We start from the raw sequence: 24,889 nt of genomic DNA, 5'->3' as shown, positions 1-24,889 counted from the left end.
GAAAGCATGCGAGCATAGTGGGAAAATTGGGAATCCCATTATTATTTTCACATATCATGAATCCCACTTTATACAAGGGAATGTTTTATTTCCACATCGCAACTAGCGTCCCAAGTGGCGTCTATTTTCCTATATTTTTGTTCCAAGTGGGTTTCTACAAATACCACAAGGAATAATCAATTTCATCACGGTGATATTGAAAATAGGAGCCGAATCACAGAGATCCCGCGACCTTTTCGGGCGTCGAAGCAGGCAGGAGAGGGCGAGCAGGTGCATGAGGCGACGATGCTCGAGGGCGATGGGCAGAGGAGCGTGCGCGTGCGATCCGCTTGCTGTGATGATTGTTTCTTAATTAGTATGCTAGTCAACTGCAGCAGCATCGCGTGGAAGGCCGGTCCAAGGACTATCAATTGGTAAGGCAGGCTTATCCTCACTATTTCCTATCGAGTTATTCTATGCTAAAAAACCCAAGATGGGATGTGCTTTGCAAATCCTCAAACTGTCCATCCTCCGTTAGTTGGCATCGGACACTTTTTGAAGTTTCTTTGTAGCTAGCGCTGCTGATTAAGCACTGTAATACACTCATTTTACATAGCTCAATGCCACAATTGGTTTGTATTGTAGGAAGCTTTGCCGTCAACAAGAAAGCTCGCACCCCATAAGCATATATCATTGCTGGAGTCCATTCAATGCAAAACAGCAGTTTACCTGTGCCAACATGCCTGGCATGACGATTGTAATGTTGCCTTCCCAATCCGGGGCAAACAACTTTGAGACTTCATGCATGGGAAAGCCCAACGCTAATGCTTGCTTGCATCTGTGCTTGAATTCCAACTCTACTAGATGAGATAGCTGAAAGGAAATTACATAAAAAATAAGAAGGCTTATATATATCACAAGAGAACATTGCCGATTTCCCAAGTATTCTTCTCAACTGGAATTGGTTTTTCACTCGTTCCACCTACTACCCTCTATTTTATGCATTTCTCGAGGAGATTCCCCGAATCCGGCTATGGTTAAATATTGGCCTGGCTGTATACGTGCTGCTGGAGGTGACTACCATAGCAAGTCGCTGCGCTTTTTGGGAGGGCACCAGTTCTTCTCAGCATAAGAAGGGCAGGCCTACCATTCCTCACAAGTGCACGCATGTAGCGTAGTGGTAGTGCAACGCGTCCAGCTCCAGACTCGCAGGTTCAACCACAACGTGTGCATACCGTGCTTTTGGTTAAAGGCTTCCAGCCCGTTGCTTTTGACTGGCAACAGGGAAGGCTTGCCTTGCCACGAGGGCAAGCAGGCAAATATTTAACGAAAAACCCCGAATCCTTGCCTTTAGCAGCTATCAGCAGCTGCTTGGATAGCTTTGATTAGGAAGTGACTGCCACCGAAATAATTTTGATTCGTTGCTTCTCCGGGAAATCTGTGACAAGCAAGATCTGAGTCGGTTGCAAGCAATATGGTTGGGAAACAATTCATTAAGTTCCGTAGTATTGTACCCCTTTGAATCTGAATCCGCAGATTTAGTCGATCTCCGGAGGGACGGATCGGCATTTCCCTCTAAGCAAGAAGTCTTTTCCAACTTGTATTCGTTTACGTCTCATAAGAAAACAATATTGTTTCGCAACCCTATATTTGGATTAGATTATGGAGAAGATGAGGGAGGCTTTCCCGTTCTACATGCTTATTCACAAGTTAGAAATCAATCAATAAACCGACTCACCAACTTCCTTTCGATAATTAGGAAAAAGCTGACGGTCCTTTCAGGCGATCTCCGTTTGCCAACAAGCTCATTGTAATGATGGGATTTGATAACGTTGCTACAATTATGAGGGCAAAGAAAACAAGGTAGGCACAGATGTGGAGTCAAAAGGGCCTCAATCACAAGTATTTTGTCTTCATGGATTCAACACATATATACTGGGAAGATGGGAGCAGATGAGATGCCATTTGGAGTAAGGTTTCGTGATGTTCTATATAGCCTCAAGAACCATGGTCAAGCGCACACTGGAAGTGTGATATTTGCATGATTTGTGTAGGCCTCTGCATGGAAAAGCTCTGATGGGGCGGAGCTGTGTATCTACTTGCCTTTATGGTCTTGCACGATACTATGCCCTTCAGTTATGGGTGAGTAAAAGCTTCGACCCTTAGTTGCCTGCTGTTAGGATTGATGGATATGGCCAAGTGAAGGCCATCCTTTTTCTCTTTCCCTAAGGATCAAATGTCATGGATTTCCGAGTGGCTCTCACCAAGAATTTCCATGCAGAGCTAAGAGAGTACCCATGTGCTCTGGGGTTCGAGGAGCTGGCAATGCATTTTCGTTACAATCAGAAACTTATAGGGCTCATCCAAGCTCCTTTAGAGCCATTCCCACAACCCTACTAGACCTTGAAAACCATCTCAGAACGCAGTGAGTCGCAGACCTTGCATGATCCAGTGGTTCCACTTTTTGAAGGACTCCACTTAAAGAAGGAACCCTTTGAAAGGTGTCAATATTAGGCCTGTTTGACTTTTTAAACCAAAACTACTTTTTATTTATGTGTGTTTGGGTGCATGGGTTCATTAAGGTTCGCCCTTTATGCATTCTATGGGGACCCATAGGCAGCCAACCAATATCCTCATGGAATCAAGTAAGAGCCAATCTAGCTCAAGCCAATCTTGGTCGCATGTATAAGCATCTATGTTCACAAGAGGGCTCTTACAGCAGACTGTTATGGTGAGGGAACACTTCTATATCTTCGTATCTGAGCAAATTTCTAGAGATATTCCAATAGATGCACACTCAGTTCTCAAGCATTTTAGATTCAGAAAGTTTTCTATGGGCTATGGATTTCACCTTTCCCCTTGTGTTTGCAACACATTTTTCAGCCTAAATTGTGGGAAAAAAAAAAATCCCCCTCCATTTTTCATAATGTTATTGGCAACAACATACCACCTTGGGACCCATTTTATTTAAAGTGCTATCTGATTAGATTTAGTAGTTCTCCACATATTTGTATGATTCTAAGGATATACCTGATATGATCTTTAAGCAAAAGGATGAGTTTTGACATCTCTGTGCAATCAAGGACTCATATGCCTTGCAAACTGGATGTGAACCCAAGGGTCAAAAGCAATGGCATTGTGATCAATTTTGCCTACTTATAAAAACTTGCTTGCGCTTATTGACAAACTTTGCAACTGTGAGTTTCGCCAAAAAAAAGATTTAGCAGGTTTGACAATCAAGCATGAAGATTACACAGAAATAGACTGTAACCGTTTCTCGCAAGTTGTGTAATATTGCAATTGATTCTTCTTGCTTCCGGTTGGTTGGGCGCTGTGCACCGGTAGTGGACACATTGTGAGGCACAATCTTGAAAAACTTGTCGAGCCAGATTCAGCAGCAATGCTGAAATTACGAGGTATACACATTGCATGGTCGTTTTTGGCACAAGAAAGGTGGAGTTTCAGTACTCAAAGTAGTTAGTGCTGATATTACGAGTTCACATTGCATGGTCGTTTTGACAGAGAAAAGGTGGAGTACTCTTAAGTAGTTTTGGAACGATATGCGATTGTCATCATTCGTGCGTTCTGAGAATACGAGGAAAAACACCGACTTAGATGATGTTTTGGCAGAAAAAGAAGTGGTTTGTTGCTGTTTTTGCAGCTCAGGTTTCATATCTAAATGTGACTCTATGGAGATGAGTCACGTTGAGATGCCTCTATGGTTCTGGTCTCCTTCCTTCGTGTTGCGGTTCTCGTCTGAGATATTCTCTCAATACTCAACCAGGTTACTTGCCTTGTACTCCACCCCTGGGGGATGCACCGTATCTTTGTACAAACTATCGGTAGATGACCCTTGCACTGCTTACTATATTACTTGCCAAAAAGCTTACTATGTTACTTGAAAATGAATGCCTGCGAACATCTGACTCTCCTTCACATTGCACCATTTTTGGTACACAATTATTACCATGTCCAGTCGATGCTTTTGAGTCTTGAAATGTTTTTTCTGATCGAGAATAGGTACGCATGTCACGGTGAAAGCAACATGAAACCTCAAAAAAGTTATTTGAAAGGCATAACAAAATCCCTTCTATGCCTACTGTGAATTCTCTTGCTGGGACTGTACTGCAAACAAAAATCACTCATTGCATCTACTACACAAGTGCCTGCCGAGATGACATTGTCTGCTGTTAGTCTGCCACAGCTTGCTGGACTGGAATTGCAAAACTTATACAAGCCAAATCAGACTGCTTGAAGCTTTCCTCCCATCTTCAACAGCTGGGTTCGATAACTCATCTGGAAAGGCTACCATTGCGCATCATTGAAACAAACTGAGCATAATCAATTTGGCCACCCTGCAAATAGATCATGAAAGACTGGTCACACAAAACAGCACCTTCCTTCGAAAACTGTGTCACTGTCATGCATACTCACAGTAGTCTTCTCAATCTCTTCCACTAGTTTTTGAATTTCTGCTTCCTCCATCTCATTCTCAAGACAGGTCTGTTTTAACTCGTCCATTGTTATAAGCCCACTGCCATCCTTGTCGAAATAAGCAAACGCAGCTTCTAGATTCTTTTCTTTGTACAGCTTACTGAGATGCAAAGTTGCTGCCATGAAGTTCCTTTTGCTAATGCTGCCCCTTCTGCTGATGTCCACCTATTTGATCCATCTCAAGTTCAATGAAGAAGAAAAGGCAACATTCTCAAAGCTAAAGAGTTCTTTTCGCCTGGAGAAACCATGCCCTTATACGGCTATACAAGGCTCTTACCGCTTCCATGATCTTCTGAATTTCATTATCAGGAACAACAGAGCCCATCTCCTCCAGTTGCTGCTTCATTGCGTCAAATGTTATTGCACCGTTTCCATCAGCATCTATCCTGTTGAAAATCTCCTCAAATCCAGCAGTCTCCTCTTCATTGAGCCTACGTGCAAGAAACTGGCAGAAAGGCCGGCAGGCCATTACGATGTCGTATCCTTAAAAAGCAAGAAATCTCATAAATCATGAAGAGGATGTGCAATCAGTACATGCATTGCTATCTTCTTCATCTTATTTATTGTCATGAAGTGTTTCATCCGAGTCAGCACAGCAGGATCTAGAGGGCGATCTGGAGCCACTCCATCTTCACATATCCAGGGATGAGCTGTTGCATGCAAGTCCAAGAAATCAAAAACTCAAAACAGATCAGTCGAAAAGAGTGAATTCGGGGCTTGGGAAGAGAGAGAGAGAGAGAGAGAGAGAGAGAGAGAGCAAATGAAATCCCTTCTTGTATTAATGTCTGAGATGTGATACCACGCTTGAGAAAAAACATCCTAGCACCCAGGAATAACCTTTGAGGGGTAACAACCTCTGAGAGAGAGAGAGAGAGAGAGAGAGAGAGGTTCTGACAAAGGACTTGGTGTGCAGTAAAACGTTCTTCTGGATCTCGATTAAGCATGTTTCTGATTAGATCCTTTGCGCTGTTAGATATCTGAGGCCAAGGATCCGAAACCAAATCCAAGACTCCATGAAGCACGTCATCTTCCTCTGCATATATAAGTCAGAATTATTGTAACTTGTAAGGCATTCTCCACTGTATGTAACTTGTGAGAAGCAGAAAATCTATGGGACAGATCAGATTTAATTGACTTAAAAACTAGAAGGCATGATCGCCATCTCTCTCTCTCTCTCTTTGTGAGAAGAGGAGAAGAAGAAGAAGAAGAAGGAGAGAGAGAGAGAGAGAGAGAGAGAGAGAGAGCGCTCACAGCTGAGTTCACAAACAAACCCAAGGGACTGAACCGGACTTCCCTCGCCATCGGAAGCTATCAACCTTTGAATTTTAATTTTATCATCCAATGCTATATATGTTCCTAATCATCTAAGTCATGCTTGAAGGCTGATTAGCCCCCACATAATGTATGCTTCCCTCCATAGCAGCTTTGACGTTCCTGGTTAACCAAATGATCTACGATAGCATTTGCTGATTGTAAGTCAAGAATTAGACACTGCAAAGTCCTTTATGGAAACTGAAAGTTCCCAAATGTAAAGAAGAACTTAGAAAATCTGACGTATATATGAAAAAGCAGTGTCCGTCCCAACCAGGTGTACAGTTATGCTCTCTCTCTCTCTCTCTCTCTCTCTCTCTCTCTCTCTCAGCTAATGGTAGAAAGGCGGGCAAATGACTTAGCTTGCTGTAAGCGTGACAAAATTCTTAAAATTATGCTCATTTTTTCCATTCAGCTTACTGTAAGCGTGACTAAATTCCTAATAACATGCTTCATTGCCCCATAGAGCTACGAATCAGCAAATATGCATAAATTCTTAACCTGCATAAATCCTGCCTTGCAACTTTTAAATTCATTGACTGAAGGCATGCACCAATTTACATGCCTGCCTGGGAGATGATGTCATAGAGTCAACTCATAACACAGAAGCCGTAGGAGTGCTGCAAGTAAAGCATTAAGGAGCTGTTTCATTAATTACCTGACGTAAAAGGCATGTATCCGCTGAGGAGAACGTACAAAATAACTCCAGCACTCCAAATGTCTGCCCTTTTATCATAAGACTTAAGTAGCACTTCTGGGGCCACATAGTGGGGACTTCCCGCTATCTGTTGCAGGATTTCACCTACAAAATACAACGTGGTTAAGCTCCATCTTGGGGCAGCTTTGAGACATCTTTCAAAAGTCACACAAGCACGCGCGATGCTAAGAAACGGACAACGCAATATTCTGCTCATAACAACATTTAGCAACGGAGTTTGAGACGGAGTTAACTCTCTCGTATAAAAACCATGCCACGATTTAGCTGCGAGCTGGCAACAGCTATGCATGCTTGCTAAGGCTTTACGATGTTTAATTTGAAGAGCTTAATGGCATTACAGATAGATAAAATTCGTCTGCTGTATGGAAAGAATTACGAGTAGAAGAACAACACAGAATACGACAAATACTTCGTAGCGAAAGATCTCCTAATGCCTAGACGCCATATTTCTTTACTCAAGCGTAGAACTACTGCATCTCTCTCTCTCTTTCTCTCTCTCTCTCTCTCTCTCTCTCTCTCTCTCTCTCAAAGACACACACACACACACATACACATTAGACTATGGCCGCTCAGGTTGTAAAGGCACCTGGATGGAACAACACAGAGTATCCGAAATCAACGGCTTTGAGAGGGGAGTCTTCCTGGTGATTGAGGAAAAGGAAGTTCTCTGGTTTGAGATCACGGTGCATGACGTTAAGCGAATGACAATATTCGACAACCTGAAGGATGACTCGCATGAGCTGAGCAGCTTCGCGTTCACTTAAATATTCACGATCCTTGACGCGACGAAAGAGCTCACCACCTGTGCAAAGCTCCATGACGATGTAAACTAAGGAAGAGTCTTCAAAAGTGTCATGAATGGAGACAATGTTAGGATGTCCTGAGAGATGGTGCATGATGCCGATCTCGTTGCGAACGTCTTCGACATGCAGAGGGGAAAGCTTGGACTTCTCATAGCATTTGCATGCAAACTCCAGGCGGGAAGTGCGGTGAACGCAGAGGTAGGTAGTCCCGAACTGGCCTTTTCCCAGCACGTTGCCGAGCTCAAAGAGCTTTTCGAAGTCTTCTGAGGGGCGCTGCAGGATGGAATCAGAAAGGAGAGAAGAATGGTCGACCTCGACGTTGGGAAGATCTTCGACATCTAGCTGTCTTCGTGATGGAGCTATTGCTGCTGCGTGTATGGCTGGGAGGAGGGCCTGTACGTCGAGTCGAGGGGGCAGTTGAATGCCAAAACAGCTGAGAGGGAGGCAGTTCCCAATGGCGGAGCAGCTGATGACGAGGCAGTTCCCCATGGTTGTACGAAAGCCTCGACGGGCAGGCAGCCAGTTGTTATTGATATGTACACGTCCCGCCGCCGTGCCAGGAACTATAAAGGAGGGGGGGGGGGAGAGAGAGAGAGAGAACCGGGCCGGGGATCGGGCCGGGGATCGAAAGGGGCGGACTCCAGAGGGAGAGGGGATCACTAGGCAATTTAAGCCATCGGATGTAGGGTAAAGGGGCCAATATTAAGGTCACCTAAGGAAGGCAAAGAATTGCACTCAGTATACGGAACAGTTTTCAGCTTGGGAGGGCGCGATCAAAAGCTCAACACAAGGGCTATCTAGGATAGTAAGGCCAACTTGAATGGTGCTACACAGTTCGAAATTCCATGTGTAACAAAAACGACCATGGAAAGGGAGACGTCGTGGGGTGTATATAGTGCATTGTGGCCAACTCCTTACACAGCCCTTTGGTGCAGGGAGTGAAGTCGACGGCTCGTGCCTGCTTGAGTGAAGTCGACGGCCCGTGCTTGCTTGAGTGAAGTCGACGGCCCGTACGCGGAGTGTCTATCAAAGCACGGGCCGTCGACTTCACTCCCTGCACCAAAGGGCTGTGTAAGGAATTGGTTAAATTACTAATTAGCAGAGCCGTTTGTGGTCAAAACGGCTCCAAATTTGTCCGTTTTGTTCATTTAAAGCATATCTACGCAATCTAAAGCGTATCTAGGTATATATCTCTAAATATTCAAAAAGATATCATTTTCTTCACATTCTTTTGTGGTTCACTTCGAAATTTGTTTTCATTTACTTCACTTGGCGGCAAATAGTTGTTTCCACTTTTGAATCTCTCTTTTTTCTCTCACCTTTCGCGAGCGTTTTCTCTTCTTCTCTGATGCACCTTCTTCTCTGCTGCTACGTTATTTTCATTATACTTTCTGCTCCTTCATTACTTACAATGACTAATACATCTTTCACTAGTGATAACCGCAAGTTTCATTTGAACATTAAGCTAAGCCAGGAATATGCTACTACGCGGAGTGTCTATCAAAGACCAGTTACAACTGCAAATGAAGCACAAGAACTTCGCAACGAAGGAAAGAAACACATTGATATATGGACAGATGGGAGCTTGTATCCACCGGATCCTAGCACTGGAAGGTATCCATCTTTTAACACTCCTCATGATTTGATGAGATTTGTTGGTGATGGGGTTGATGGCTTACTAGGATATAGTTTTAGGTTATCTCATTTACACATTGATCATACACATTACATTCAATATCTCAAAACTGTTTTGTCTTCAAATGCAGTAAGAATTTTAGAACTTGAAAACCAAATAGCATCTCTAAAACAAGAAAATCACCAACTTCGGACTTTAAAAGAAACTCCAATAGGATTAAGAGCACGAGTAAAACGAATGAGAGATGTAGTAAACTTAACAAAAGGTTCTGGACAAAGAAAAAAAAGATTAAAGATTACTAGAGAACATGTGACTAGTCTTTTAGGATTTGATATGTCCAATGGTCAAGAAAGGGTGAGATTTTTGAATGAGGTAATGAACAAAAGTGATATAATTCTTAAACTTTTGAAACTTTCTAAAAATCAAACTCAGAAAAAATTGGTATTTCAAAGTTTACTTAAAGATATGGGTTTACTGGTCCAACCTTCTCAAATGCAAGAAGTTTGTGACACAGTGGGGGTGAGTAGAAGGGGTTATAGGGCCATCTCTAAAACCTGGTTTCAGGTTTTAAAGTATTACAAGATTAAAGCTTTTGGGTTGCCTAGGCCTCATAATGTTGGGAAAGTTAGGACTCTATTAAACGAAGAAATACCCGAACATTTTGGAGAGTACTATCATATAGAAGGAACGATGCCATATGAAAAACAGAAAAAAAAATCTTCTTTTGAGTATAATGTTTTTAATAACATTTGGATAAGTATAAAAAATGTTCAATCTGCTATGGTGAGATACTATAATATGCAAGAAGTAGATTGTGAAGGAAAACTTATATTTGTTCTGAAATTGGATGAAGCTCAAATTCAAAAATGTCAAAAAATGGAAAGAATATCCATATCCCTTATGAATAGAGCATTGGACTATAGCCAGGGTAAGCTTGATTCCCCATACCACAAAACTCAATCAGAAATGGAACTTTGGTGGATCGGAGCAGCTCAAATACCAGTAGAAAATCATGATACATTGAAATGGCTGTTTTTGCAGACCGATATCCTTTCTATTATACAGGACCAAAATGCAGGTGAAAAACTCTGTGTAGATGGCATGGGTGACTTTTTTGTAGAATGGCACTTGAGTGCCAACCTAAAAGCATTAAAGTGCATGTTTGGTGTATGTGGAGGTGCCAATACCAAGTATCCATGTCTATATTGCATGGCAAGCACTGGAACAAAAGGATGGCTTGCAGAACACGAGGTTGAAAAAGCACCATCGAGGAATAGTGTTAACGTCATCGACTACCCATCGTCTTCTATGATTTGGGATCCAATTCTAACAATAGATTTAAAAAATGTACATATATGCACAATGCATGTAGAGATTAGAATCTTGGACAAATTGCTTCGACTCCATCTTGACTATGCATATTCTATTAAGCCAACTAAACTTGCAGACGAGTGCATAGAAAAATGCGAGTCTTTGCTCTCTCAAATGGGTTTTCATGGTGGTCAAGTGCATCTAAAAAAAGATCCCACTCTTTCAAAAGGAACGGGTGATGTTTTGCAAGATGTTTCAATGGGTGGAGCAAAAGCCAAAAGATTTTTGAGTAACCATGACAACAAACAAGTTGATGCTATGTGGAACTGCTGGAAGGATCTTTGTGTTATAACAACCAATGTCAAAAGTAGACCAGATGTAGCCAACAAACGCATGGAAAGTGTGGAAGAAGCTCGACATTTTTTTGAAAGTTTTGAGACAACAAGTTAGCTCTGCTACTTATGCAGATGACTTTAAAAAGACAATAAAGCTTTTAATAACTGCTATTACAGATGCTTGGGGAGCAAAAGACATCACATATTACTTGGTGAGTATTCAATTACTTTCTAAAGTCTGGATAGTATTTTACTTTGCATCCTATTGAGTTCAACTAACTTTTTTTAAATTTTTAGCATATTCTGTACCTGCATGGACCATATTTTTCAAAACAAGGACCCCTTGCAACATGGAATACTCAGGGAATGGAAAAATCTCACTATCAAGTGAGGACTTCTTTTTTCAAATGTACGAGAAAGGGAGGTGGACAAAGAAGGAGCAATGCACTAAAGGAATTATTCAATTGGTTCTATAGGAGGCAATTACAACGGATGAGATCAAACAACCATGCTGCTCAACCACAGATCTGAGATTAATGCTTCACTTTGAAACATTGTACTTCTTTCTAAAGAGATCCAAATTCAAAAAATTGTCAAATTTACATCAGTTTTTGATTTTTTTTTATATCTCCAGGCATGTCACCCCTATATCTCAAAAACTTTCTTCTTTTATAGCCCCCAAGAAGGTTGACATTTGTCTCCTCAACTGCTGCTTCATAGCTAGAGTAGCAAAGAAAGTATCCTACTCTTGAGGCATTGAATCCTGCAGCATATCCAAACATTCGAAGTGCTGCTTCTCTCTCAAGTAGCATAATCTTGTTTGCATTGATTTGAAGGGGAGTGTATCCTAAAAACCGTGACAATATCTTCAGTGCAAACATTGGCAACTCAGGATCTTCAGAATACTGCATGTGGAAAGCACAGAAGGTGGCACTATCCAATGTAGGCATGTAGTGCATGAGAGAGGAGGCATCCCTTCTTGAAGAGCCCTCTATTGCTTTCCCTCTAGAGCCTTTAGCTCTCCCAAGAAAATTGTCTTTGTCAAGGAGTTCAATCTGCAAAACAAGACAATGAGTAATTAAAACTAACTTGGAAAAAAAGAAAGATTTCAGTAGGGAGATCACCTTTTGCAATTCATCTTCGGCAATGACTTTTTCTTGAAGGAGACTGCATGATCCGGTCATCTCTCTTATGTCAACTTCCTTTCCAAATTTTTTCAGCTTAAAGTCTCTGCCAAAAGATTGGATGCCAAGCTCAACAAGCCTCTTCTCAAAATCCTCATCTTTGAGGGAAGGTTTTTCCTCTTCCCCTCTTCTCATGCATAGAGCAAGTGCATCAGGAGCAGGCAAAAAATCTTTATTGGATGTATGAAGATCAAGTGCCAAAAACTCCTCTTTTGACTCTTCTTCTGTGTCAATAAAATCTTTGGCCACCTCAGAAGCTTCAGAAATGGTTGCAATACAATAGTCCTCCCTCATATTAAGCAAACACTGGATATGATGGAGAGGAATATACTCTTTTCCATTGATAAAGAAGTAGGGAAGGTTTGGAATAGTAAGGGAAGCTTCAGATACCTCTACCTCATCTGTTGGCTCATCAATGACAGTACTAGCTCTAAATTGAGCAACATCAAAATTTGCACTCTCCTGCTCCTCAACTGTAACATCAACCTCCTCCTCTTTTAGAATTTCACTTTTCTCAAGCTGCAAAACTGTGGAAATATTTTTATTTGTTGCCTCATCTGTATCTTTCACTTCATCAGCTTTGCCTTGCATGTCAACTTTAAGGAACAAAAAGAAAAGAAAAGCAACTTCTTTTGGAACAAGGTTACAAGGTTTCAAATGTAATTGACAACAAATGGTAGGTGGACAAACAAAGGAAGTCTTCTTAGAAAATCTTCCAAACCTCCTTGTTACTTTGCTCTTTTCAATTGAGTTTGTAGTATATTCGGTTAGATGACAATACGCCTTCCCATCTAAAACCAAACACTTGCCTTCAACTACTTCTTCAAACTCTTTGAATTCTTCTGCCAAGAAGTCTTTCAAATGGTCTAACAAAGCTCCAAGATCAAACATAGGATTAAATATTTCATATGCTTTGGTGTACACCTCCATGTCACCACCATCCATCACAACCACCAATAGTTTTTCACTTGGACTCTCCTCCAAAATCTCCTCTCGGCCTTCCATCATAGTAGAGGAAAAGTCGACAGGTGAAGCTAGGTACAAGTGCCAATGTACCACACCAAAACGAAACCGGACCACGCGATAGGCGCTTGATCCAAGCTCCGAAAATGCCTCCCTACGCGTCGTGCGGGACAAAACCACACAAACACCAAATGTACCAAACGACGCGATAGACGTTGGACCTGGCCTTTGGAATTGCTTCCCTACGCGTCGTGCGGGACAAAGCCAACCAAAACCGTAAAACAACACCAAACGATGCGATAGGCATTCGACCCAACCTTTGGAACTTCTTCCCTGCGCGTCGTACGTGACAACGCAAACAAAAAGCGATAGCCTCCACCAATGTGCAAATTGCAAAGATAAGATTGTGCGAGGCGAAAGGACTACACAAAAATAGATAATATCTCGCGTCGTATGCGACAAGTGAATGTGGAACATTTTTAAAATTCGAAACCAAGCTATATATATATCCGATATATGACCGTTAGTGACACGTGTTAGCCATGCACACGTGCCACGTGGCATGCGTACAACGGTCATCGTACGGACGGTTTTATGTATATAAACACTTGTCACGTGCTCATTTTGTGCTTTCTCCTATAGTCGACATTCGCGTCGTGTCGTCCTCAACTACCCGTACACTTGTCATCCGTCCACTAAGCCAAACCAAGTTTCCTCTCATCGACGCGACCGGAACTGTTGGGCATGTGGGCGCACTTTCTACTTTCTACCGCTTCCTAAGCGTCCCTTACTACGCGATTGGCGCAAGTCCCAGAGTCTCGGTGAACCCCTCATCGCGTCATGCGGGAGGTCGACACTTCATAAAAATTTGACCTCGCATACGATGCTCTATACCATTTCCAACGCTGTTTGTGTGCCTTCTACAGCGTTGTGGTAGTCTCTACCTCCAAATATTCATGGCTTCCCATACGACGCGATAAGCGTATGTTGCAACTTCTGGGTGGGGCTCTCATCGTGTCGTGCGGGGCTTCTCGGCTTAAAGATTTCACCTCATATACGGGGCGCTATACGGCAATGTTCTAGGGTGTGGTTGCGCCCTCTATCGCGTCGTACAGGAAGTTCTGTGATATTCTTTTCGCACGTTCCGATGGTCACATACGACGCTTTCCACAGCTTTTGTCAGCCTTCTATCACGTCGTGTTATCCTTCTCATCACACACGGCACGATAGAAACATCTTGAAGGTTGTGGCCTACCCCTCTATCGCGTGGTGTGTTCTTGTACCCAAATGGCCAGGACTAAGCAAACTGCAAGGAAGGTCTACCAAGCCCCAACCGATCCAGAAGTAGGTAATGCTGAGAAAGATGCAGAGAAAGCACCCCCTCCACAACCTCGTCAGAGGGCCAATGCCAGAAAGAGATTGAATTATCAGGTGAAGTCCCTAAGAGAAATAAGGAAGGCACAAAAGTCTACTTGTCTACTAATTCCAAAGCTCTCTTTCATGAGGGTTGTGAAAGAGATATCTGATAGACTTGTAAGCATGATGAATATCAAAACTTTTGTCTCGGTGAGGTGGCAGTTTCAAGATGTGATGTGCCTTCAGGAAGCTGCTGAGGACTTTCTCATAGACTTTATGAATGATAGCTACATTTTCTCACAGGGTCACACTTATGAGCAAAGATTTTGTGCTTGTGTCAAGGATAAGGTACAAGTTTGATAAGGCTCTTGAGCTCATTCCTAGTGAGGATCTTAGAGCCTTCCAAATTTTAAACATCCCTCCATCCAGGCAGCAGAAAGATTCTGGGGTTGTCATTGAGGATGTTACACATGAATACGAAACAAGAAAGTCTCAGGATATTAAATCAGTTAAGGAAGTTGAGAGGGAGCAAGACATAATATCTGAGGACGCTATCCTTAAAGAGCAAGCTGAAATTTTAAGAGCATCCAAATCTCTTCTTTATGAAAAAGTCACATGCCAAATGGTGGTGGATGTTTCCTTGTTTGGAGATACTGAGGCATATTTGGACATATTCCCTCAAGACACAAGTATGCTTGTAAATCCCAACATTGAGCTTGGTGACACTGTGCTCTATATCTCTCTCAGGTGTGTTGCTTTGCTAATTATTATAATGTGCATGTGCATGGCAGACAGGCACAAGGGGCTCATTGTGGCTTGTGTTTCCTTTTCCAAGTGTCTTATGAGGGATCTTCCAGAGGCTCTAGCTATGCAAATTGCCATACTTGACCCTCTAGTGACAGAGTGCCTTTTCAACAAGCAAGGAACCCTTTCAAGTTTTTTTGATGATTTTAACATGCTGACCTGCAATTACATATTATACCCCTATGTTGAAGGGTAATTCTTAACTCCTTACATGTTATTTTTAACATTTTGTGGTATTCTTAGCTAATTTGTTTTTTATTTTGTAGAGGACATTGGAGTCTTATTATCTTCAATCTTTTGGAGAAAGATATTATATTTATGAATTCATTGTCAAGTATCCATGGGAAAAGTAAACTGTAAGTATGAAGCATAATCTATGCTTGATGATGGCCCATTGTTTTCTATTAGTAGCTTTTTGATTCAATGTCTTCTTGCAGTGCTGCCAAACTTATTGTTGGTCACCTGAGTACCACAAACAAGGATTACAATATAGAAGCTTTCAAGTACTACAATCAAATAGTGCCTTTACAGACAGACTCAACATCTTGTGGATGGAGGGTGCTTGCAAATGCATGGAGATATCTTGAGTCAAGGTGCCGGATGACTACACTCACTGTAAGTGTGGTTCATGTATTTATTTTGATGTATTATGTATGTATGTCATGTCCTTTAGTTCCTTTTTCTATTTTTTTCAGTTGCATGACTATCCAGAGTCTTGGGTCATGTGGGTGAGAGAGAAGGCTGTTTCTATGGTTTTGGAAAGATCAATAAATCCAAATGATGCAGATTCTCCTTTGCCACCAAAGAAAGGTAGAGCCACCAAAGGTTTGGATGCAAAGAAAATGGATCAAAAGAAGAAAAGTCCTGCAAAGATCCATACAAAGAAAAAGGATCACAAGAAGAGTCCTACCAAGGTGAAGAGTCCCAAGAAGAAGATCCCTGCCAAGGGGAAGAGTGCTACCAAAAAGAAGATCCCTGCCAAGGGGAAGAGTCCCACTAAGAAGACTGCCAAGGGGAAGAGTCCCACTGAGAGCCCTGCAAAAAAAAGAGCAGATACAAAGGGCCATCCATTCCACTCACCATTGAAATTCAAGGTTCAAAAGAGTCGTACACTTAAGAACAATAAGGGGGAGGCACCTAGCTCACCTTTCAAGCTACCATTTATGTTGTCAAAGAAAACTGCCAAATCACCCAAGACAGCTAGTCCTAAGGAGCCCAAAGCACCAACCCCTGCCAAGCCACCCGTGCCAAGCCCTAAGGGGTCCAAAGCACCAACCCCTGCCAAGTCACCACCACCACCCACTCTTGAACTTTCACCCCCTTCTGAACACAAAAGGAAAAGGGTCTCTGAGGATGCAGAATCCTCTCAGGCAAAAAGAAAAGTAGAATTTCATGATTGAATAGTCCACAAAAGCTATGTACACTTTTGTTCATTTTGTCCATATGAACATATATATATACCCTTTGGTGATTCATAATTTTGTACTTCAAATACTTAATACCAACTGTCGATTCTTAAATGTGAATCATGATGTCATGTAAGTTTAAAACAACATAAGTAGAGAAAAGATAAATATATTTGCAAAATGATTACAATATTGAACTTGTTTTTTCAAGTCCTTGCAAGTGGCTCAAATAGAACTCTTTTTGGGGGAAGGCATGTGATGCAAGAGGTTGAATTCTCCATCCTTGTGCTCACCACAATTTCATCCACTTTGAATCTATACTCGGGAGATGTTTCATCAAGAAACTCAAGAGATTCTCTAACATCATTTAGTCTCCAATTTGTTGTTACTTTCAGGCTTCTATACTCCGTGTGTGGATGTACTGTGACCTTTAGTTCAAACTCTAGACAATTTTCCTCAGAGTCGAGAGAAACCCAGCTACCTAATTTGCTTCTCCATCTCCTATAGTCGTAGCCCAGAACTAATGATTGACGACATAGTTGATATGAGTTAGACATAGAATTTGGGCTTACTCTACAACTAATATTGTCACCAATATGGAAAGTTTCTTTGGTGCTCCATCCGTCTCCAAGAACATTATCAAGTTCAGTCATAGAAAGTCTTCTATTAAGCCCCATCGTCTTTGTCCTCTGCAAATCCATTGTTTTGAAACATACCACAAAGACATGTATAGGCAAGAACCATTGAACTTTAATCCTTCTTGATATCCTGCCCGGAGACATAGCTTTAAGGATGTCTTCTTTGATCTTGGATTTGAAGCTTGATATAGTACATGCATCAGGAGCTTCCCAATCAAGTGAACTTATGGTGGGAACGGGTAACTGATGTAGTTCTCCATATGCACCTTCTCGTGATGGAACTTTGTATTCTACAAAATAGACAAACAAATCCATTGTTTTGTAAAAGGAAGGTGGCTTGTTAGCATACATAGCATCTGCAATCCCTTTATGCATTGCTTTGAACGTCCCACTCAAACTCTCCACAGGCTGCCATTCCACAGCTATTGAAGGAAATATATCTGGAATGGAATCAGAAAATGAGAAAAACAATGGGATAATGAAAAAAATTCACTGTATCAAATAGTTTTTTTTTGTACTTACAATAAGAATGCAGTGTGGGATGTTCTTCCCAGTCTAACACCATATCCTTGGCCATGTACACATGTTGAACCTTAGCTAGCCAGCCATTGTCGGTCACTTTGAAAGCAAGCTAAGGTTTTTTACTTTATCGCGTTTAGTTCTCTTCACTCTGTGTACACCTTTGCATGAAGGAAGCATTGTTACCCAGTCATTCACACGAAAAGATATGGACTTCCAAAGACCATCCTCTCTAGCGTTATGAAAGTCACAAGAAGTTATGTTATGTGAAGGGCGACGTGCAAAAGATGCCATGGAAACTCAGAGATTAGAGAAGAAAGAAAGTATAGACGGAAACTAGAGAAACTAAAACCTCTCACAAACTAGAGAGCGAGAAAGGTATATGTTTGAAAAAAGTAGGTGATTTATCATTAATGCTCTTGTTTTGAAAGCCTTCTGACATAGATTTCGTATCTTTTGACAACGCTTTTGTGAAATATAAAATAGAATAAAAGACGAGACTTCATTGCTTTGAGCCGCAAATTTAATGAGCTCTCTCGCCGAAAGCACCTAAATATAGCAGTTTCAGCCTTGTGATCAAGACATTTAGCGGTTCTCCGTCAAAATAGGACCACCAAAACCCACAATAGAGGAGACAAGAGCGCCATACTTTTGTATACGTGTCAAATAACTATTGGACTATTCCTTAATCCTTAGATTAACAAACAGCCCTTTTTGAGTCGTTTTTGCCCCTAATGTCATGCACTGTCATGCGATATTGTACTGTGGCTAAGTGATCGCCTGGTGCGTGTTTTGATTCTTCCATGCACTGTCATGCGATACTATATTGTGGCTAAGTGACAGCCTGATGTGGTGGTGGTGTTATGTCCTCCTACGTTTACTGTCTGATGCTCCGTCTCTGTTTGATAATGTCTGGTGAGTTGTCTATGTTGGGAGGCTCGCAGGTCGGGGTGCTTGGCTTGTTCATTGAGATAGCAATGAATGGTTTAAGGTGGTTGAAGATGTTTATGCCTTTCCATGAAAGATGTGGAGATTCTTTGCCGTTTCATGGGGACTGGCAGTGGCGAAACTCCTATGTTATCTGTAGATGAACTGTGTGCTCTTCCTTGAGTCCATTAAACATGAGACCCACAGGCCCATGACACTTTGCCCAGACACACCATCCAATAGTTAGGATGCCGCATAAAAGGCCAACAACACCAAGGGCTATAAGCACAATGAGCCCTTTGCTCAATCTATTTCTTGTGATGGGCTTTTGTGTGACCCGTCTTGTTCTTGTTGTATGGACTGTTGTGTTGTTTACTGCATTCCATGAGGAAACTTTTGCATTCAAAAAGGTGTTGCTTGTTTGCATGGTGAGCTACGACATACAAGTCACCCAAAGATGCAGATTTTGGCTGTGGGCTTTAAAGGTAGCCAGTAGTACTGTTCAACTCTCCCACAATGGAGGAACCTTTGTCGGGTGGACGACCATCTATTGGTGAATCGCCCGCACCATAGCCCTGTAAGAATAACCCACAAAACTGAGCGGACAACTGAACAGTAGCATCGTTAGAAAGTGAATCATTGGCCCGAAGGAGACAGGTTGACATGAAGGTTTTGTTAAACTAAAGTTTAAAAGTTAGATCGTTTTTGTATCTTTACATCAGTTCCATAGCATTTTTACCCATGTTTTAAAAAATATCTGTGTGCCACACTTTGATGGAACCTGGGAGCTTTCATGCTTACCATCAAACAAGGTACCTTGCTTTTTCAGGTAGGTGGTAACCATGATCGATTGGAACCAGCTTTAACACCTTTTCTCTCCCTTTGCACACTAGGATATTGCCTCCGTTTCTATCTGTATTTGCTAGCCTCAAATCGAGAACACTGATTTTATGAACCTCATCTGCTGGAAACATCGAGGATCCCATGTCCTCACAACTGCTGATGGCGTGCACAAATTGCTGCAATCATCCTATCTTTGTTTTGCGCAGCTTTTGCTCATCAGACCCATTATGAAATGCCTCGTGATAGCATCTCACCAATGTAGTGGGTGGAACCCCTGCAAACTCTCCTGCTTCCCTCTTTGCAAGCTCCTCTTTTGTCCTCCTCTTCGCACTCCCAGCTGGATGGTCGAGGACAGAGGCAGCCACCTCTTTGAGAGCTCCTTCACCACTTCTTGCCCCCTTTCTCAAGCCCTCCCCATGACTAGTTCTGGATAACCCTCTAGGATTGTTAACTGACATGGGCTCTTCGTCCATACGCTTGAACACTGCTACATTGTGCATGCCATATTCATCCTTCAATGGATACACCCCCCAGAGCCTTCTGTCGTTGGAGATGAATTTGTGCAAATCTTTGGAGTCCTCGGCTGCCAAACCTTATACACAAAGGAATTCCCATCGACAGTCCTTAAGGTTAGTGACATGAGGTTAGGTATTAGCAGCACAAGGTGTAACACATTTCCATTTTGTACGCCATGATCCTGTAATAGACATTCATCTCGCGTGAGCTCTTTGTCTGCATACACCAAGCTCTGCTGGTCTGCAACAAACCCCTTGTCTGCCTGCATACACCAACCTGTGCTGGTCTGCAAGAAACCCCTTTTTCTGTTTTTTTTTTAATTTGAAGCATGGTCAAAGATTTGTAGATAGCAGGAATATGTTCTTTTTCTCATGATCAGGTGCATTCATTTGTACAAATGCATGAAAATCTTTTACACAGAAAGATGCATACAATGCTTGTATATTTATGTGCATAGATATTCAATTATGAAAGGATCATTGTGATTCCATGCTATTGATTGCGTTTTGAAATTTTTTTGAAGCATGCTTCAAGATTTATAGACGGCACGAACGTGCCTTTTTGCTGCGCATTTTAATAAGGACATTGCGGACATCTTGACTTTGGTTTGTTGTGATGCTAGTGCTTCTTGTGTCCACTACTTCGGTAAATGAATTCTCGTGTGCACGTGGTCCATCTCGACTTTTGAGAATGCTTGTTTCGTTTGTTGTAGTATTTGGAGTGGTTTTTTGTTGCTGATGGTTGTGCCGTTAGGTTTTATTGTGTCTCACGTTATCACTTGCATATGTTGCTTGTCACCATCGACAGTTTAGTGAGAAAGGGATCTAAAGGCGGATCGGTTGAGATACGTAGCAATTGTGAATTCAAGGCCTTTTGATCATCTCTTTTCTTTTGCAGGACAATGTTTATTATGTGTTTGGTTGGCCTATGTCCCTTCACTTGTGCGTGTTCTTTTGAGTGTGCAATGCTTTGTCTTTGTCGTTTAAGGGACTGAGAGTGAGGTTTCGTTATGTACGCTATGTGTGAACATGCTTAGCTCACGTCGAGCACTCCGTTCTCCCCTTTTCTTTCTGCTTATCCCTCTTCTTTTCTTTTTTTCTGTCTTTAAAAAGAAAAGTTCACGTTTTTAAAATGTTGACTCGTCGTGTGTCGCGAGCCTCCTGAGGCATTCCCAGTGTCGATCACCCATTCCCCGCCTTCTCCTTCCCCTCTCTCTCTCTCAAAATATTCTCTCCTCTGACTCGGTGCCCTTAGCATTGCAACCTTACGTCTTACGCTGGTCTCTCTCTCTCTCTCTCTGTGTGTGTGTGTGTGTGTGTGTGTGTGTGTGTGTGTGTGTGTGTGTGTGTGTGTGTGTGTGTTAACTCCGTTCAAGCTTAAAGGAATGTAAATTGTGCATCATTTGTTTGCTTTATAGTCTCATGATTTATGGTGGGTTGGTGGTTCAATATAGCTCGTCACTGCTAAAAAAGAAACAACATTTGCTTTCCTTGCTCTCCCCACTGCTATTTGTCTTGTGTGGCATTACTCTATGTTGGATTGGTGATGCAATAAAGTTTATTATTGCTTCAGAACGCCATTGAATCCCTCCCCCTCCCCGTTTTCTGATCCCCTTTTCCTTGTAAATTTTGTTTGGATGATAGATGAAAGAATCATAGTTGCAAAGCGTTCTTAGTCTTTATATTTGTTCGTGTCATGTAGACAAAGCAGACAAGCGTGCTGAAATATGGCCTATAGTCATGGTGGTGTAAAAAGCATGGAGATTGACGGTATGGAGTATGGGTGTTATGGTGTTCCTCGTGCTTTTGGTGTTTTTGCTTAGACATGTTCGTTTCGTAGAGCCAAGAAAAAATGCAAGTCTTGCACGTACTGTGCATCCAAAAAGTGAAATTTCCAAACATGAATGTGTACGGATTGATGTGAGTGAGTCATCTGCGAGCACTCCGACAACTTCTCACAAGCGTAGTGTGTACAGTGAACCGAACTTCGTTATCCAACCATCTCCCTGGAAAGGCAAAGGGCAAGCTTGCAGTACGTTTGATTCTACCTTCTTTTGAAGAAAGCGCATGCAAGATTGGTTTACCTTTTGTATTTTGAAATGTCCCATCTTTTACATTAGGTGCACAAGTTGGATGCTCGAAAGCGCAAAAAGCGAAGATGGCTATTGTTAAGATCGAGAGGCACGATATATATTAAACCAAAAACATTGACTATACACCTCTACCTTTCGATGTGAATAGATTTTCATGTTCTTATATATTGTTTTGTAGATGCTTTAATTGATATTGAAGACGATGAAGTGAAAGTCAACCCTTTTCTGCAGCAAGAACCTCGTACTGAAGAACATGATGTGCCTTTTTTTCATATAACAGGCCTCTTTGACATCACTCCTAGATTGAAGGTTGTGTGCTGAACAATTATGGTACATACAAGGTTTTCGATCCCAAAATTGTGAATTTTTTCAAGGTTGATCTTGTGGATTGGCATAACTCCAACACAGTCACTGTCGTCATTGGTTCATCTCTAATAAGTCAATTCGCTTCCTTTCTGAGTGTTGGTAGTTTTGTGCGGATAGAGGGTTCCTCAATCAAAACAAAGAACAAGGCAGACGGTGGAACATCGCCTTTCTCTCTTTACGTGGATGCTACCTCAATCGTCACTTGCATTGGTTCATTTCCAATTCACTTGAGCTTTTACCCGGAAACGAAGATAAGATTTTTCTTGGATGAGGCAACAAGTGTGGGTCTAGGTGGTGCAAAAAGTTACTTGGGTACACTTGCTTTTGTTGTTATTAAGAGTGAGAATTTTGAAATCTACACCAACTCCACACGTGGAGAGCTATTGGTGGCTAACGGTTCTACTTCCAAAGATCAGGCGACTGTAAGTCTCGCATATTGAGATCCTTTGCAGTTTTTAAGGCAAAAAAAAATTCGTGACTTTTGACGTGTGCTTTTTTTTTTCAGGTGAGTTTTGTCAATGATCGCAAAGAAGAGTATAACTCTATCAAAAGGGATGGTGACAATGGAGAAGTGAAAACTTTTGTTGCAAGGAATGTCGGGGCTTTCTTAGGCCGTGAGAATACGCTGTCTGTCTTGGATCTTACAATCTTGGTGCATGTCCACAGCAAGCATCTGCAATATGATCTCTTACAAACTTACAAGACACAGGTTGAGAGTCTTGGTTATGGGAAGCAGGTAATGTTGGGTAACTTAGTTGCTTGGAAACTATGTCGTTGACTTCCTTTGTGTTTCTTAATTCTCACTTTTGACCTGCAGTTGTTCGACGTCTTGCGTTTCTCTAACATAAATGGTGTTCTCTTGGAGACATTGTGTGCCATTTGCAAATCGAATAAGGTTCATAAAACCACATAGGGTTTATTCTGTATCACTTGCCAAAAGACGACTACAAGCTACGAGATTCCCAGGTGTCAAGTGAAGATCAAGCCAAGCGAAGGCCCTGTCATTTTTGCACAACTAGTTGGTCTTATTGTTGATGAGGTCTTGGCTTTGGGCAAGACTTTTCAAAGCTTGTATTCTAAAAATCCACTAGTTGCAAGAGAGCTCTTGGCATCAACAACACGCACCGGGTCACATTCAAAGTCAATCTTGCAGGAAATCTAACCGCTTTTTACCCGGGGTAAAGGTCTTGGAAGCATAATAGGGGTCTACCATTGTATATAAATAATACTGGTAAATCTCTTGAAGAGTCATGAGCTGGTTTTCCTGGTTTGCGTAGAGTGGTCTTCAATGCATCAAAACAGCCTTGTAATAAAACCTTGTAATAAAAAACCTCTGTAAAAACACTTGCAACTGCGTTATAAGGTTTTAAGGGTTTCCTTCTTGCATTGCTCTCTCTCTCTCTCTCTCTCTCTCTCTCTCTCTCTCTCTCTCTTCACTCGTTTCCCTCGTGTCGTTAGTGATTCAGTTGTCTTTTCTTCTCTCTCTCTCTCTCTCTCTCTCTCTCTCTCTCTCTCTCTCTCTCTCTCTCTCTCTAAAATATGGTTGTATAAAGGGTCTCGTTATCTCCAACAATTGGTGTCTCTCTCTCTCTCTCTCTCTCTCTCTCTCTCTCTTTGAATATTGTCCATAAAGATGTCCTTGCTTGTGTTTGTCAATTTTAGTAAAAATCCACTAGTTGCAAGAGAGATCTTGGCATCGACAACACGCACTAGCACATTCAAAATCAATCTTGCAGGACATATGACCGCTTTTTACTCGGGGTAAAGTTCTTGGAAGCATATAGGGGTCTACCATTGTATATAAATAATACTAGCAAAGCTCTTGAAGAGTCATGAGCTGGTTTTCCTGGTTTGCGTATAGTGGTCTTCAATGTATCAAAACAGCCTTGTAAAAAAATCCTTGTAATAAAAAACCTCTGTACAAACACTTGCAACTGAGTTGTAAGGTTTTAAGGGTTTCCTTCTCGTATTGCTCTCTCTCTCTCTCTCTCTCTCTCTCTCTCTCTTTGTTCACTCATTTCCCTCGTGTCGTTAGTGATTCAGTTGTCTTTTCTTTTCTCCTCTCTCTCTCTCTCTCTCTCTCTCTCTCTCTCTCTCTCTCTCTCTCTCTCTCTTTGATTATTTTCTGTAAAGAAGCCCTTGCTTGTGTTTGTCAGTTTCAGTATTGCACATAGAGCTTCAGTATTTTCGGTTGTCCGCATCTTTCTCCCGCTATCCTTTTTCCTGGCTACCATCGGATAAGAAACTCGTTTTTTATTAGCTGGATTGATCTCTCTTCCCCCCCCCCCCCCCCCCCCCCCCCCTGTTTCGTCCATCCTCCTTGCGCGCACACACACAACACTCTCTCTCTCTCTCTCATCTGCTGTTTTCCATAGAGCTCTATTGTTTCCAACGGTTCCTCCCTCTCTCTCTCTTCTCTCCACTCATTGTACTCTTCTTCTTTGAGCTCCCGTGCCTCGAATATACTTGTATTCTTATTTCTTTCTCTCGGCCCCTCCCCTACTCCCACTATCTATTTCTCTCGCATCAACAGTGTACATAAACCTTTGTTATTCTAGTGGCCTCTCTCTCTCTCTCTCTCTCTCTCTCTCTCTCTCTCTCTCCCCCCCCTTTCCAAGAGTCTGGAAAAAAAAATTCTTTGGTTTTCCTCTCTGTTGCCCTCCTTGTGCCAATCACATTGTTGTACAG

At 41.9% G+C, this 24,889-nt stretch overlaps 2 protein-coding genes and 1 pseudogene across 2 annotated transcripts; 1 reads left to right on the top strand and 2 right to left on the bottom strand.

The window, feature by feature from the left end:
* Positions 1-3,888: 3,888 nt before the first annotated feature.
* Positions 3,889-7,849, bottom strand: LOC147420960 (calcium-dependent protein kinase 26-like). Its single transcript, XM_086504821.1, has 7 exons — positions 7,089-7,849; positions 6,443-6,586; positions 5,369-5,506; positions 5,008-5,123; positions 4,751-4,918; positions 4,414-4,638; positions 3,889-4,334 (listed from the first exon to the last, which is right to left on the bottom strand). Exons 1-7 carry the CDS (start codon positions 7,792-7,794, stop codon positions 4,272-4,274), a joined length of 1,560 nt encoding a protein of 519 aa, XP_086360947.1. The 5' UTR covers positions 7,795-7,849; the 3' UTR covers positions 3,889-4,271.
* An 11,103-nt stretch (positions 7,850-18,952) lies between these two features.
* On the bottom strand, positions 18,953-20,589 carry LOC147420959 (phosphatidylinositol 4-kinase gamma 4 pseudogene; annotated as a pseudogene).
* Positions 19,718-23,575, top strand: LOC147420958 (uncharacterized). The gene is made up of 8 exons (XM_086504895.1): positions 19,718-19,856; positions 21,445-21,512; positions 21,719-21,774; positions 21,863-21,923; positions 22,014-22,144; positions 22,210-22,623; positions 22,707-22,937; positions 23,019-23,575. The coding sequence occupies exons 2-8, from the start codon at positions 21,470-21,472 to the stop codon at positions 23,112-23,114; spliced, it is 1,032 nt and encodes a 343-aa protein (XP_086361021.1). The 5' UTR covers positions 19,718-19,856; positions 21,445-21,469; the 3' UTR covers positions 23,115-23,575.
* Positions 23,576-24,889: the final 1,314 nt, after the last annotated feature.

Source organism: Adiantum capillus-veneris, chromosome 28 (genome assembly GCF_014529385.1).
Source record: "Adiantum capillus-veneris isolate H3 chromosome 28, ASM1452938v2, whole genome shotgun sequence".
In the NCBI taxonomy this organism is placed as follows: Eukaryota; Viridiplantae; Streptophyta; class Polypodiopsida; order Polypodiales; family Pteridaceae; genus Adiantum; species Adiantum capillus-veneris.
This window is presented reverse-complemented; position numbering and strand designations above follow the sequence as displayed.